Source organism: Chionomys nivalis, chromosome 24, assembly GCF_950005125.1.
Source record: "Chionomys nivalis chromosome 24, mChiNiv1.1, whole genome shotgun sequence".
In the NCBI taxonomy this organism is placed as follows: domain Eukaryota; kingdom Metazoa; phylum Chordata; class Mammalia; order Rodentia; family Cricetidae; genus Chionomys; species Chionomys nivalis.
The window spans coordinates 21,742,965-21,757,358 of NC_080109.1; the positions used below are offsets into that span (position 1 = coordinate 21,742,965).

General features: G+C 48.1%; 1 protein-coding gene across 1 annotated transcript; it reads left to right on the forward strand.

The window, feature by feature from the left end:
• The first annotated feature begins 3,571 nt into the window (after positions 1 to 3,571).
• Ccna1 (cyclin A1) lies at positions 3,572 to 9,489 on the forward strand. The gene is made up of 8 exons (XM_057757300.1): positions 3,572 to 3,736; positions 4,451 to 4,697; positions 4,870 to 4,994; positions 5,445 to 5,668; positions 6,765 to 6,969; positions 7,840 to 7,953; positions 9,060 to 9,193; positions 9,438 to 9,489. The coding sequence occupies exons 1-8, from the start codon at positions 3,572 to 3,574 to the stop codon at positions 9,487 to 9,489; spliced, it is 1,266 nt and encodes a 421-aa protein (XP_057613283.1).
• Positions 9,490 to 14,394: the final 4,905 nt, after the last annotated feature.

The following is a 14,394-nucleotide window of genomic DNA, read 5'->3' on the forward strand; positions in this document are numbered from 1 at the left end:
GAATCTGTGAACCCTCGAAGCTGGATGCCTCAGCAGCTCCACTCCTGCACTGAAGGCCTAGAAGAATCCTGCAAAATCACGGCTCTTCAGTCCACATTAGAAGGTCCGAGAAGCTGGGTCGTGATGTGGAGGAGGACAGCCCAGCAACAGCAGGAGCAGCAATGGGAAAAACACAGGGCATCATCTGGAGCCAGACTAGCATCCCTGCTCCTTCTTGGTTTTATTTTAATTTAATTTAATTTTTTTTTTAACTTCTTGTACGTGTTCTTGTTTGTGGAGGTCAAAGGATCCACACAGTTCCCAGGAATCTGACTCAGGCTGTCAGTCCCTTTACCCAAAGAGCTATCTCTTTAGGCCTCGTTGGACCTCTGTGGTGTGTGTGGGGGGTCTCAGTTAGTACTTCTTGGAAATGCCCTCCCTCACTGTTACGGATGCAACTAATCACTGTCTAATTGGATGTAGTTCTCTCCATAGGACCGAACTCCATCTGTGGGGCTATGAAGAAGTGATCATTGAGGGGACTCCCAACCACGTAGCTGTGGGTGGGGGTGTCGTCTTCCATGCCGGATTGACCATTCAATGTGGCTGGTTGGGGGTCAAAAAAAAAAAAAGCTGAATGAACTCACTGTTCCACCGAGGCACACCTGTCTGCCATTGGGACCCTAGCTGGGGTTAGCTAACTTGCTCAGGACTCCCTAGAAAGGATTTCACACAATAAAACCTTATGTGCCGTCAAGTTACAAAGCATTTGATTTTTTTGTTTGTTTTGTTTAACACACACAATCAGTTCACCTGATTAGTTTAGAATCTGGTCAGAGGATTCTCAGCGTGTGGGAAACTGAAGCAGCACCGAAAGAAATCAGAAAAGACAAAATAACGTCCTTTGTCAAGCATGGCAAAGTGTGCGGGGAGAAAGGAGCGTAAATGTGATGCTAAAATTCTGTTTGAATTAAGGCTTGATCAGGTGGCAGCTACTCAAAAGAGTGGTTTTTTAACACAAAAAGCATATCTTATCTGAGGCCCCATTTGATTATTTCAATTATTTTCCTTTTCACTTATTCTTTGAGGATTTCAACGTATTTTAGGTCATACTCAGCGCCCCCAATAGATCGGTGCTCCCCCTTTCCCTGCAACAATTTCTCTCATGTATGACAAGACAGACTAATAACCATAGCCACTCACTAGATTCTTAAGCTCCAGTCCGAAGAAGAGAGGGGATTGAAAAGAAGACTCCGGGCTCCAGGAAGCAACCTCCCTCAATGTTTGCCACCAGGTCAAAAGGGACACAGAAAGTTCGAGCCTCCAGAGCAAATCTTATTCCCTCCCAAGCCACTCCGGCTCTTCTCAGAACCTGCTGCCTGGCTCTAGAGGGAGCTAGCTGAGACCATCAGCCACGGCAGGAAACACAATAACCACCAGGACGCCACAGCGGGCTTTGCCTTCGCCAGGCAGAACACCTTGCAAATAGGCTCCTTTGGTCCCGGCTGGCTTCGGAACATCTGTCACAGCAATCAAGACGTTCCTGGACGTTCCTGTGTCTTCATATTCAAAGGCAAAGGAACTAAATGATGCAACAAATATAGGAATTACTGTCATGCTGAACAAAGAAATCTTGCACTTCTGCATCCAATGTGGATTGCCGGAATCCTTCGCGAAGGTCTCTTCACAAGCTACTTTGATGACTTTGAGTCCACATGTTTCCTGGGACCCTCTGCTCTGGCTAAGCCAGTTCACATCCGCTAACCTCCTTTCTCTGGTGAACACATCAATTACAGTTCTTAGGCAGGGTGACGACCTTTGCTTAAAGTTTGAATGACCTTTGGCAGCTTTGAGAGTCTAGGGGTGGATTTTTGTTTTTAAGCAAAAGCAGGAACAGGATGTATGCGTATACATAAATACACATCTCCTGATATATGTATATATCCTGAGTACGCGTGGGGGTGTGTATACATTATTTTTCAAATGAAGTTAACCAATTATGTAATTCAGTTCGCTGACTGCCTGTCACCTCTGCAGGTGCCAGGATTTCCAAGATACAAGAACTGCCTTGATTTTCTGACACTCTTTCTGGTTGAACGTCCCCCCCCCCCAACATTACCCCCAGTCCTAGGACTTTCCCTTCACTCGTGGCCAGGTCACCGGCCCAATGACCCCAGTTCGGAATCTCTCCTTGTGCCCCCTCAACACCCAAGCCCCAGCACCTCTCCACGTTCCTTCCTTTTCCCGGTGCCAGTGGGTGCCCATGGGGAAGATCTCCCCGGGTACCCGGGGCACCGCGAGTTACCCTACAGCCCCCAATCTCTCCCCTCTTTTCTTGCCAACTTGGGGAACCTCGCCATCCTGGTGGGTAGAGATGTGGCCCAGTCCGCCGCCGCCCAGGGTCAGGAGCCCCCGGGGCAGGCGCCCCGGAGAAGGTGAGGAAAGGGAGCGAGCCGCGCCCTCGGGCCGACTTGGAGGGCGCCACGGCCGCAGCCCGAGGGCCCCGCGTCGCTCTCCCGAGCCAGGGTTCTCGGGAGCAGGCCGCGCAGGAGACGTTGGCGGGAGGGGTTCGTGGCTGTTGGGGGAACCGGCTCCTGGGGAACAGTCCCTTCCAGGGTGGCCACCGTGGGCAGGCCGCCGTCCGCCCTCCCAGGGGACGCGGCCGGAGGGGCGCGAGTGGCGACGTGCGGTGCGGTGCGCCCCGCACGCCCAGCTTTGCGGCTCAGGAGGCCCGGGTTGCACGGTTGGCCGTGCCCTGTAGCGTCCCCGGGGGCCGGGCTGATATCAGCCGGCGGCGCTGCAGGTGAGCGGTCGCCAGGGCGATGAGGACCCGGGCGCACGCCCGCCGCGGTTGGCATGGAAGCGACTCGGTGGGACCCGGGCTGGTCGCTGATTGGCTGATTCAACAGACGCGGCTGGGTCGAAAGTGCTCAGTGGCGAGCGCAGCAGCCCTAGCAGCTGGTGCCGGCGCCCCTGGAATCTCTCCACTCTGGGTCCCCCTCCCTCCACGCCCCGCCCCGCCCGTCCCGCCCCGGCCTGGGTGCCCTTGCTAATCGCCTCAGAAAGAGAAGAACCTGAGAGTCAGGGCCGGCTGGGGGTCCCAAGCAGGTTTGGGGGCCTTCCTCTGGGGAGAAACATCTGTTTGTCACTTGGGAAGGAGAACCACTTGTCCACAGTCAGAGAATCTGGATTTAGTTCGAGATCAGGGTAAGGGGGTGGAGGGTAGAAAAATCAGGGATCCTAGGTTTAGCTGCCCTCTCCCCGCAAAAAAAAAAGTCAATGTGGGTTAAGAATCCCGATGTGAAGTTTGGGCAAACTCTCTCTCTCTCTCTCTCATTGTAACCTTCAACCTGGGGTCAGAATAAAGTCTATTCGACCAGTGTTTGGTTCTGAGGTAGTTGCTCTGATGCCTGTCACTGTTGCTGACTTGGGAACCTTAATGTTTGTTGGGAAGTTGAGAAACTGGTGGTGACTCCGAGATTGGCGTTCTCCCAGAGTTCTCCGCATTCCCGGGCCCCCAGGTTGAGAGGGTTGACTAACTGTGTGTCTCCTTCTCTTTCCTGGATAGCAGCAGGTTGTGGCTTGCTAGGCGATGCGTCGCCACAGCACCAAGACTGGAGTCGCTCTGCCTCCAGTGGGCCAAGGTCCAGAGGCTTGTCAGATGCTCACTCGAGCTCAGCTCGGCCAGGATCCCCCACAGAGAACCGTGCTAGGGGTGTTGACTGAAAATGAACAGTACAGGAGGACCTGTGGCCAGGTAATGACCCAGGAACATTAAGAAAGATGCCATGGAGAAGTCCTGCCAGTGGCAGTATGCGTGTATGAGTGTGTGTGTGTGTGTGTGTGTGTGTATGTGTGTGTGTGTATCCTCCCCCAATATCAAGGAAATAGGTCTTAGGGATTGTTTGGGTTAAGCATATGTTCATGACTTAAGGGCTAGTCAGAAAGGAGATGTGATTACTCTGCTCTGTAGACTGGGGAATCTCTGGGCAGGAAAGGTGTGCACTATGAGCCAATCAAGGAGAAATCAATCAAGGAGAGCTGGTGCTGTGGACAAGAGGGGCTTAGTAACTAAGGATCAAGGGTGACGCTGAGTTCTTGTACAATCCTGCAGTGCTCTCGGTGTAAAGGGAGATTTACAGTTTTCCTCCCGAACATGGCAGCTGGTTTCCTAAGCGAATTGCAGCTCTTCTTGTTTCTCATAGTCATGAATTCTCTTTACTACACACGTAAGGAAGATGACGAATTGTAAACAGAGCTTTTCCCACAGGACAAATGTAAACAAAACAAAAAGGTCAAGTCATACTTTCAGATATCTGGTGTTTGGAATTAGATGGTCAGCTTAGAAATTTGACTTAGAATTTACTCTCCTTTCCCAAGCCACTGGTTTGAATGACACGAGCTCATATTGCTCGCCGCGGATGGCGACCAACAAGAGAGGTAACTGGGTGTTTGTTTATTTGTTTTGAAGGAGATTACAACAGTCAGATGTTTTGCTGGATCAGAAAATGTCTTCCCTGTGGCTGGAAAGAAAGTGCTCCCTGACTCTGGGGTCAACGAGCCAGCCAAGCATGGATTTGACATCTATATGGATGAGCCTGAACAGGGGGGCCGTGACAGCTGCCCAGGGAGAGAGGGGATAGTGTTTGAGGATGTGTACGAAGTAGACACAAGTATGCTGAAATCGGACCTCCACTTCCTGCTGGATTTCAACACAGGTAATTGTACTCCCCCAGGGCGGCTGGTGCCCTGTGCCCACAGCCCTCTGCCATGTTCCAGGAGAGCAGGAAGGGATGGTGGTGTGTGTGCGCAGCTTTTGGTGCGGGTGAGGGGCTGCGATTAGCCTCTAATGGAATCACTTACACGAACGATCACGTCACTCCTCTGCAGTTTCCCCAATGCTGGTCGACTCCAATGCCCATGCCCAGTCGGAGGAAGCGGCGGATTTTGGTTCAGACGTGATTAATGTAACAGAATATGCCGAAGAGATTCATCGCTACCTGCGAGAAGCCGAAGTGAGTTTCCCAATCTCGGGTTCGATCTGCAGACACTAAGCTCTGTCTTCATGTTACAAGCTCTTGGTCATGGCCTCTAGCAAACGGCACCTATGTGAGATCTTTAAAACATAAGAAATCTAGAAAAGAGAGGAAGAAAGAGTCTGAGCCCAAGCCTAAGGGACACCCAAACTGATGTCATAATACTGAGTATCAAATGCATAACATACTCTCTATATGGTTTAAAGTATCTGTGTTAAGTACTCAGGAATCACACATACAATGTTTTCCCTCTTTGCTCTATACCAGCTCATGACATTTCTTCCTTATTGTGCGATAAAGATTTATTTGGCGGGGAGTCACAGTCCTCCTAGTCCCGGCTCCTGAGATCTCTTCACAAAATAGGAATGCTAGGGAGTGGTGTCTTTGCTAGTGCAGCCATTTGAAGAGCCACACTCTTTCCTCCACCAGGTAAGACACAGACCCAAGGCCCACTACATGAGGAAGCAGCCGGACATCACGGAGGGCATGCGCGCCATCCTGGTGGACTGGCTGGTGGAGGTTGGGGAAGAATATAAACTTCGCACAGAGACCCTGTACTTGGCTGTCAACTTCCTGGACAGGTTTCTTTCCTGCATGTCTGTTCTGAGAGGGAAGTTGCAGCTTGTCGGGACAGCGGCTATTCTCCTGGCTTCGTAAGCGTTCTCTCAGCTTGTGGATGCCACCCGTTAAAACGCTCCGTTTCTCCCCCTCCATGTATTGAAGGGATGTGGTGCCTGCAACTCAAATGATCTGTACTCTCTTGATAAGAGACTAGAATCTTTGTGACTTAACTGAGGCAGTGAATCTTGCCCACACACTTATTCTTCAGTTTGAATACTTGAAATGTGTAGAAAGGGATTCACTCTCATGATTGAAACAGCCATTGTCGAGGATTAAAGATTGACTAGGATTGACTTGGCTGTTCTGCACTGTAGTCTCTTGGCTGAATTTCAGCACAAGCAAAAATTCCATTTGGGGTGGTTCTTGGTTTCATAAGCCCTTTGGTACTGATCTGGCAAACAGTGCTAGTAACACAGCACGTTCATTTCGTTCAGTGGGTGAATGGTTTAGCTGCTTCCTGTTCCGGTCAGTGACTCCTAACACCTCACTGAGTGGGGGAAAGAGAGCTGGGTTGTGGCTAAACGGGCTTAAGTGATCTGTTGCTGAATGGTAGTTTCTACTCTTCTGGCCTCAGATGTCTTAGTCGTTGATTGTAATTAAAAAAGCCAAAACAAAGCAAAAAAAAAAAAACAAACCCAGGTTCTTGTTCTTTAAAGAAAGCAGAACAAATAAAATACAGAAGGAAAGAATGACAATAATGAAGTTATATTGTTATTTTTTCTCTTGCCTATTCAGCATGATTTGCTAATCAGTGAAGTTGAATATGATCTTCGAACAAACAGACCCATAGCTATGGGATTTTTTTTCTGTAGTTGGATTTAATCCTAGCATTCTTTATCACAAAGTGACCCACTATATATTCAACCAACAGAGATCCAGCTGAAGCTGCGGTTCTTTAGGCTCACTCTGTTTCACAGGCCCCAACCTGCCAGGGCTCTCAGCAGCTAGTATAACATGTCCTTGTAATACTCTCTTCCTTGGGCTGAAAAAACAAGGTTCTCAGTGTGTTTAAAGCCCCAGACAGCTCTGTGGCAGTTCTGTGGAAGTGGGAGTTTGAAGTGAAGCAGCCTGCAAGGCCATCACTGGGTGCTCCAGACTTTCTCCCTGGTAATTCTTTACTCTCCCCAGGAAATATGAAGAGATCTACCCGCCCGATGTGGACGAGTTTGTCTACATCACGGACGACACGTACACAAAGCGGCAGCTTCTGCGGATGGAGCATCTGCTACTGAAAGTTCTCGCATTTGATCTGACCGTTCCAACCACCAACCAGTTTCTCCTTCAGTACTTGCGGCGGCAAGGAGTGTGCATCAGGACTGAGAACCTGGCTAAGGTACGCCGCGGGCCTTCCGGAGACATCAAGGGCTGAGGAGGCTAAATGGGCAACTTTCTCAGCTGTCCTGAATCTCTGCTTCCCAGCTTTCCGTCTTTGTAGAGATGAAAAGCAATTCACTTTAAGAACATGACACCTGTTCACAAGACGTTACTGTTGACAGGACTGCAGCAGGTCACATTCACCCAGCTCTCTCAAGCACTGAAGATATTTAAGTTTGGCAACTGCTCCCTTGAGAAATACGGTCCACAGGCAGGCAGTGTCTTTTAATTTGGGAGCCAAGTGAATCCAGCTGTTTTGTTTGAATCTTTAACTCACAAAGTAATGAAGCATTATGAAGTTTGCATTCGTTTTGACTTAGAGACATTCAGTTGAAATGATTAATGTTCTGGTTAGGCCAATGAGCTTGCTGTGCAGAGTGATAAGGATGATCACATGAATTCACCAGAGTACTTCTTCCGACGTGTCCCCAGTGGCAAGTTCTCAAGTGGAGCTCGAGAACTGCGTCAATTTGCCTGATAATTACTGGCTTTAATATGGCCATGCTTTTGCTCTCTGACAACTCTTCCTAATCCAGGTGCAAGGTCAACACTCCCTTATCTGGCCACCATAAAGCCTGATCTACCAGCATAAGAAAAGTCACTATCATATATGCTACGCGGGTGAACTAGAGTGTTGGAATATCACCCCAACTCCAAACAGTAACTACTAAACTAGAACTTGCCTGGCTTGAGTTCTGAGCTCAGCACTAGGTTCAGATGGAAGGTAGATAAAGCACCAATTGGCAATTTCAGGTTTACTGACAATTTTAGTCAGATTTGACCTTGCTCAAATTCCTGACTCCACTGAGCCTTTCTCTCTTGTGCTTAGTATGTTGCAGAACTGAGCCTTCTCGAAGCTGACCCATTCTTGAAATATCTTCCTTCCTTGGTAGCTGCAGCGGCTTACAGCCTGGCAAACTACATTGTGAACAGGCACTTCTGGGTAATGTTCTTCCTTCCTCCCGGGGGAATAAATTCACGCTCTTCCAAAATCTGTTCAGTGTCTTTCAAGGTTCAGAATGGGCACACCTCTTACAAGGACAAGTTAGTTTCATGATAACTGGTTGCCAAGACAACAGACCACAGCTTGTTACCGAGTGTTCCAGACCACTTGTCATGGCTTCGACTCCATGGCTTTGCTCTGTGGGAAGCAGAGAAGGCATAGTGTCAAGGAGATGTCAAGGAAGGCCTGGAAATCTCAGTGCCCGCCAATATGCACAGAGGGCCCTTGAGGTTTAGCCATTGGCCACGTCAATCAAAGTTGATCCTAGACAGTTGGGGTGCTGCACACCTCTAATACAAACACCTTTGAGGTGGAGGCAGGAGGATTGTGAGTTCAAGGCCAGTGTGGGCCAGATAGGGAAATCGTCTCAATAAAATAAATATTACTAGCATTTACCTTCTGTAACAAAAAAGACCCTCCAAGTTCAGCAAGGACTGTTAGAAGCTCAGAGAACATGGCTGTTAGTGGTTCCTACCTCAGAAGGTGTCACGATCAGAAACAGATTCCTATATTTTGTTCAAGACTCTCTGGAGTGAAAAAAAGAAGTAAAGTATCTACTTTATATCTACTAAATACTAAAATGTATTTGTGTGTGTGTGTGTAAGAGAGGCAGGAAGGGAGAGAGATGGAGAAGGAGAGAGAGAGGAGAGAAAGAGAGGAGGAGAGGGTGATGGGGGAGAGAGAGAGCAGAAGGAGAAAGAGAGGTGGAGGTCAGAGAACATCTTTCAGGAGATCACTTCTCTGTTCCCCCATGGGTCATCTTTTGATTAGGAATCTCTCATATTCCAGACAAATTCCTTAAGAACCAGTCAAAGTCCCAGACAGGAAGGAACAAGAAGAGTAAGCCTTACACATTGAGGATTACAGCTGTAGACCGGAGCAAACTTGACTGTTTTGTTCCTAGTCTAAGGTTTCTAAAGATCCTTTCAGATCCATGTGCACACTCACCGAGGCCTCAATTCCCTTTACTTCCTAATCAGTTACGTTCAGATTTCTAACCTCTTATAAAGTTACATGAAACACAATTTTCGTTTCGTTTCAACCAGCCAGAAACGCTTGCTGCATTTACGGGCTATTCATTAAGTGAAATAGTGCCTTGCCTGAGTGAGCTGCACAAAGCCTGCCTCAGTATACCCCACCGACCTCAGCAAGCCATCAGGGAGAAGTACAAGACTTCAAAGTGAGTTTGTGGGCACTCTCCCCTCCTGGGTTTCTGGGTTGCTGTGGAGTCGGAATTGAAAACAGAATAAATTCTAGCCTCTCTTAGGCTGGAAAACAAGACGGCTCGCAAAATCAAGAAACGGGATTTAGAAAGGCCTAGGTTCACAGTCTGCCAGCATTTGGCAGTTTAGTTAGCAGGAGGCTTTCCGCTGCCTAGCTGGCAGCCTTGGCTCTGGGCTGACCGTGCCCTGCTCTCATTTCAGGTACCTGCACGTGTCCCTCATGGAGCCACCTGTAGTTCTTCCCCTGCAGTGAGCGGCAGCGCTGGGGTCACCTCCAGAACACGACGGCCACGTCAGCAGCCGTGCTCTGAGTTGTCACAGGCTTCTGCAAGCTGGGTCGACAATGTCGGTCGTCAGTGACATCTTGAATGTGTAAATGTTAGGTTCTCTTAGACGTTAGTAGTTCGTAATTTATGTAGATACAGAAAAGTATTTTAAACAAATAAACAGCTTGCTATGGAGCCATGTGTTAGGCCTATTTACTTGTTGGCATAGCCCACACTCACGCCTGGACTCTCAGTTGTGAGCTCCACATGTGTGTGTCATGGCTGTTTCAACATTATTCCAAGCTTGTTGTATTTGCGTCACATGCTTCATGGGTAAGTGCTTTGAGACAGTCAAGCCTTTCTTTTCGTCTGAGGCTCTCTATAAACGGGTGCAGGAAGGAGGGAGGGGCCAGCTGAGATGACCGATGATGGGACCCGAGTCGCTGTTCTAAGTCCTAGCTTCCCTCGATAGCCCTAATCAGTAGGGTGGCAGACATCCAAGAATCTCTTGGGTTCAAGTATCTCTTGGGGGCCGCACAACATACGACCCACCCAGAGGTATCATGCCCTTTGGTGAAGGGCTGCCGTCCTGTCTCCTCATTTTGGATTCTGGTAAGCACCAGGAGTGAGTTTCAATCACAGAAGATACTCGGGGCAATAGAAAAAGCTAACCTCAGCACCAATGACACTTTTGGATGATGCATCCAGCACCTCTGTATTTCCCTTGGGAGAAATCCATCCTCAATTTTGCTTGGGGCTGGGGGGAGGGATGAGAATGAAAATGAATGAATCCTGCCAGCTGGCTTCCTTACTTTTCCTCTCTTATCCCATCTGGGTTGTAGCCTCTTACTGGCTGCTGCTCACGTTCAGACACACTCGGAAGTGTGCCTTCCTGACCTCCGTCTAATCAAGTTGACAGTCAAGGGTAACTATTGCACTTACACAGATGAGATTGCTCAGCTCCCAGAGGCTGATTTTCAGCCCTGCACAGGTGAGAGTCTAGACTGGAGAAGCAATAGCGAGACAAAGGAGCAGTCTTTCTCCCCAAGACAGGGAGGAAAAAGAAAATGAATTTGATCTCAAGGCTGTGTGGCAACTGAATGAACTTTCAAAATTAGTGTCATGAACCAGTGGGTTTGGGGGCACACATGAGTCTTCTGGGTGATATGCCCCTGCTCTCAGGAGAAGCCTGCCTATCTCTGGACCAGCTCCAGGGCTCACTCCAGAAGGTTCTATAGGGGAAATATGGGAGTGATATGCTTTTTAGATACTATTTAAATAGGGAGGATTAGGTTCAGGGAAGTTCTGGGGGAAAAAATGAGAGTTCATGGGATGCACTACAAATTCTATAGGTTTTTAATCCCTAATGAAATTTCATATCCAAAAATATAGCCGCAAAATGAACCAAACACATAGATATATAAAACTGTCAAAGAATAAAAAGGCCATACCAGGCATTTGTGAAGGCGTTTTAGGTGTTCACAAGCCACTAAAAGGGGCAGTCATCCCCAAGTTATCACCCTTTCAAGTTTTGATAGAGAAACCAGTGTGTCCTAAGGCATTTTGATATGTAGGACATAGTCTCACAAGCAGGACCTGCATCCGAGTTAAATTCTCTGTACCAAGGACACTCAGTCTCCTTACCTGGTTTTGACATGATTGTTTTCCCCTCTCTGTGAGTAGACCTGAATTTCCCAGTCAGCTGACTGGGACCAGCACACAGCCCTTCTCTGTGGGGCAATGGGAGATGGCAAAGGCAGCTGATTCTGACTTTTGCCGTGTCTGTCCCTTTCAAGATTTAAAACGCGAGGTGCTCCTCCAGGGACCCTTTCTTTCAGCTCTACCTGTTTGCACTGCTGGCCACTTCCCTGCGGTGTGTGTGTCCTGAGTTGGAGCTGGTCATAGTAACACAGAGGCCCCAGGTAGCTCCGAACACAGGAGATTTTCTCAACTGGCACATTCTTGCTTTAGGATGCGTTGCTTCAAGGAGAAGCATTCTTGCAGAAATAGGGCATTCACTTTGAATCATTCTGCAAAGGATTTTTTTTTTCTAAATATGGATACAAAATGTGGTTTGAGTGTAAGCCCCAAAGCCACACTGCAGGACGCAGAGGTCTGAAGACAGACCCTTCCTCTCTTCTGTAAGCCATTCGTACACAACCCATTTCTATTCCTGCACACACACCCCCACTGTTTGCAAAGAATGGGCCCTCGGCAGTTCCGACTTCCTTTTCTTCTTTCTCTGTCCTAGCCCCGAAATACTTTATTTAAAAATAGCAGGAGAGTTGTCACCTGTGTGCCTCCCACCCAGCTTGTGTGTGAGCAGCAGTTATCTGCATGCCTCTCCTGTTACACCAGACTTTAGATTTGTTGAATTCTGTGTTAATCAGGTCCTTATATGGAGTGTCTTCATACAAAGGAAACCATGATACTTCCTTAAAGTTGAGTGGCTACTGCTGGTCACTCATATCGTTTAGTATCTTTGGTGGGAAATTTTTTAAATAATTGGAGTCAAATAATAAAATTATGATATTCTATAATCGCGTGAGCATAGAGCATAGTTTTGTGATTGACAAATCTATGATTTATTTGTTCTCATGGGCTTTCTTCACGCTTTTTACCCATCCAGCTCTGTCCACTACTTACAGCTTAGGAGACTGCTCTGCCTGAGGGTGTGGCAATGGTGCCTCTGTTCGCCTCTCCAGGTTTTCTGGTTTGTCATTTCAAACAGACACACACTTAATCAAGGAAGTTGGTCATGGCCATGAGTGGAGAGGCCCTCGGCAAAGTGGGGCTCCTGAGGGAATGACAGGAGCCACATGTGTTGGGCACTTATCAGGAGTGAAATCCAAGATGGCGTGGATAAGCCACATAATTTCTTTTCTAGCAAACTTCTGCCCTCTGTGTGTTTTGTATGAAACATCAGAATGCACATGCACAGTCTTTGGCTAAAGAGTGTTCCAGCCAATACCACCCACCAGCTTTCTGCGCCATGTGTCCTGAATGTGAGACAGGGTGCCAGGGGGCAGAGCCCATGTAACGTCCTGACTCCAGGGAGAGCATGGTGTGTGAGGTAATATGTGTCTTAGTTAGGGTTTCTATTGCTGTGAAGAGACACCATGACCAAGGCAACTCTTATAAGAAAAGCATTTAATTGGGTCTGACATACAGTTTCAGAGGTAAGTCCATTGTCGTCATGGTGGAAAGCATGGCAGCATGCAGGCAGATGTGGCCCTAGAGATGTAGCTGAGAGTTCTACATCGGGATCTGTAGGTAGAGGAAGAAAGAGATTGGACCTAACTTGGACTTTCAAAGCTCCAAAGCCTAACCCCAGTGGCACACTTCCTCCAACAAAGCCACACCTCCTAATCCTTCTAATCCTATCAAGGAGCTCAACTTCCTGATGACTAAGCATTCAACTATATGAGCAATATGGGAGCCATTCTTATTCATACCACCACAGTAGGTCTCTAAGATACGTTTTCACTCTGTCAGTAATTTTTCTTTATCTTAAAGGATGTCAATGAGCTTCGGCAGTGAGGTATAACTTTCTACTATGTATTTCATAAACGACTGCTAGGCTTGACAAGCGATTTTGAGAAACAGAATGTTCAATGCTTAGCTAGCCAGATTAAAGGCGGGGTGGGGGTGGGGGGTCCAGAAGGAAAAGCATATGTGGAAGCCATGTAAGTGGCCAAGAGGTCTTTGGACACTGAGTCAAAACAGCATGTGGAGAGAATGTCCCTCATGAATTAAAGTTATCCAAGGCAGGCTTACCCAGATAAACTCATGGGTCCAGGCACTGACCTAGGTGGGTGCTGGTGCAGGTTAACACTGCACCCACCTCCCTAATTGTCTTTCATCTAGTCTGCCTTGTCTCCTGCTAAGCATGCCCATGGGTTTCTTATATCCACCAAATTGCTACTTATGATCTGCGCCAAATTGTCTGCCAACTGGAGGAGAAAGATATTTATTCTGTTGTTGTAAGCACAGTCGTTACTGTCTCCTCTGCCTGTTGTTTCAGCCATGTTTAGTCCTCATATTGGCTGCGACTTTTCTGAACTATCAATCATGGCCTGTGGGAACAAGGAACAGCATCAATCCTTCACATCCTTCCGTGTGTTCAAAAAAAAAAAAAAAAAAAAACCGACCCTTTCTCCCCTGTTAGTAAGAAAATGGAGACAGAGAAAACCAAAAGCTCCATTCCCAGGAGGGACCCTTCCGCTGGGCACACATGTGACACATTGCCCCTGCCTCTGAGTCACAGAGAGCGCCTTGTGATTAAATAGGTATGTGTAAGGTTACAGAGAACCTAAGCCTTAGAAGGCAGTGACCCAGGTACTGGAGACAGTAGGTTGTGCGCTCACATTCCAGTCTAGAGTGGTAGGCTGTGTTCTGTAACTACCAGCAGCAATGTTGTCTTCAGGTACAACTTTCCTTCCTCAAGCAGCTCAGGCCGGAGTTGGACTCAAGAACAAAAGAGAAGTGCCCTCGTGTGCCCCAAGACTGCCCAGAATCAGCCTACACTGGAGATCATCGGTGAAAACGTCTGGACCAGGTGCTGAGAGGAGGAAGCAGGCACAACCTGCGCTCATCTAAACTCAGCCCTACTGGAAAGGATCTGAGCCCTTGTCTCAGCCTGCAATGCGAAGGGAATAGTGTTCAAACAGCAGCTTGCAGAATTGAGTGTGCGTGTCAAGGTCCCACTGTCTCCCACTCCTCTGCAGTGTTAGAGGCTCTCAGTAGTTGCTCTGTAGGCAGACTGAACCTGGGAAGGACATGTGGGAGATCCCAGTCCTGCCTTTCTTTGTTCACCTAGGAAGTTATTTTTTCTAAAGATCCCTGAACATGAAAACTGGGAGCTTCAGTCCATTGGTGTGGGGCACTGGCTG

Excerpts from the sequence above, each read along its gene's own strand:
- Ccna1 (XM_057757300.1), top strand. The coding sequence starts at position 3,572 with ATGCGTCGCCACAGCACCAAGACTGGAGTCGCTCTGCCTCCAGTGGGC. Across the intron at positions 4,995-5,444 it reads GCTACCTGCGAGAAGCCGAA|GTAAGACACAGACCCAAGGC; the intron begins GTGAGTTTCCCA and ends TTCCTCCACCAG. Across the intron at positions 5,669-6,764 it reads GCGGCTATTCTCCTGGCTTC|GAAATATGAAGAGATCTACC; the intron begins GTAAGCGTTCTC and ends TACTCTCCCCAG.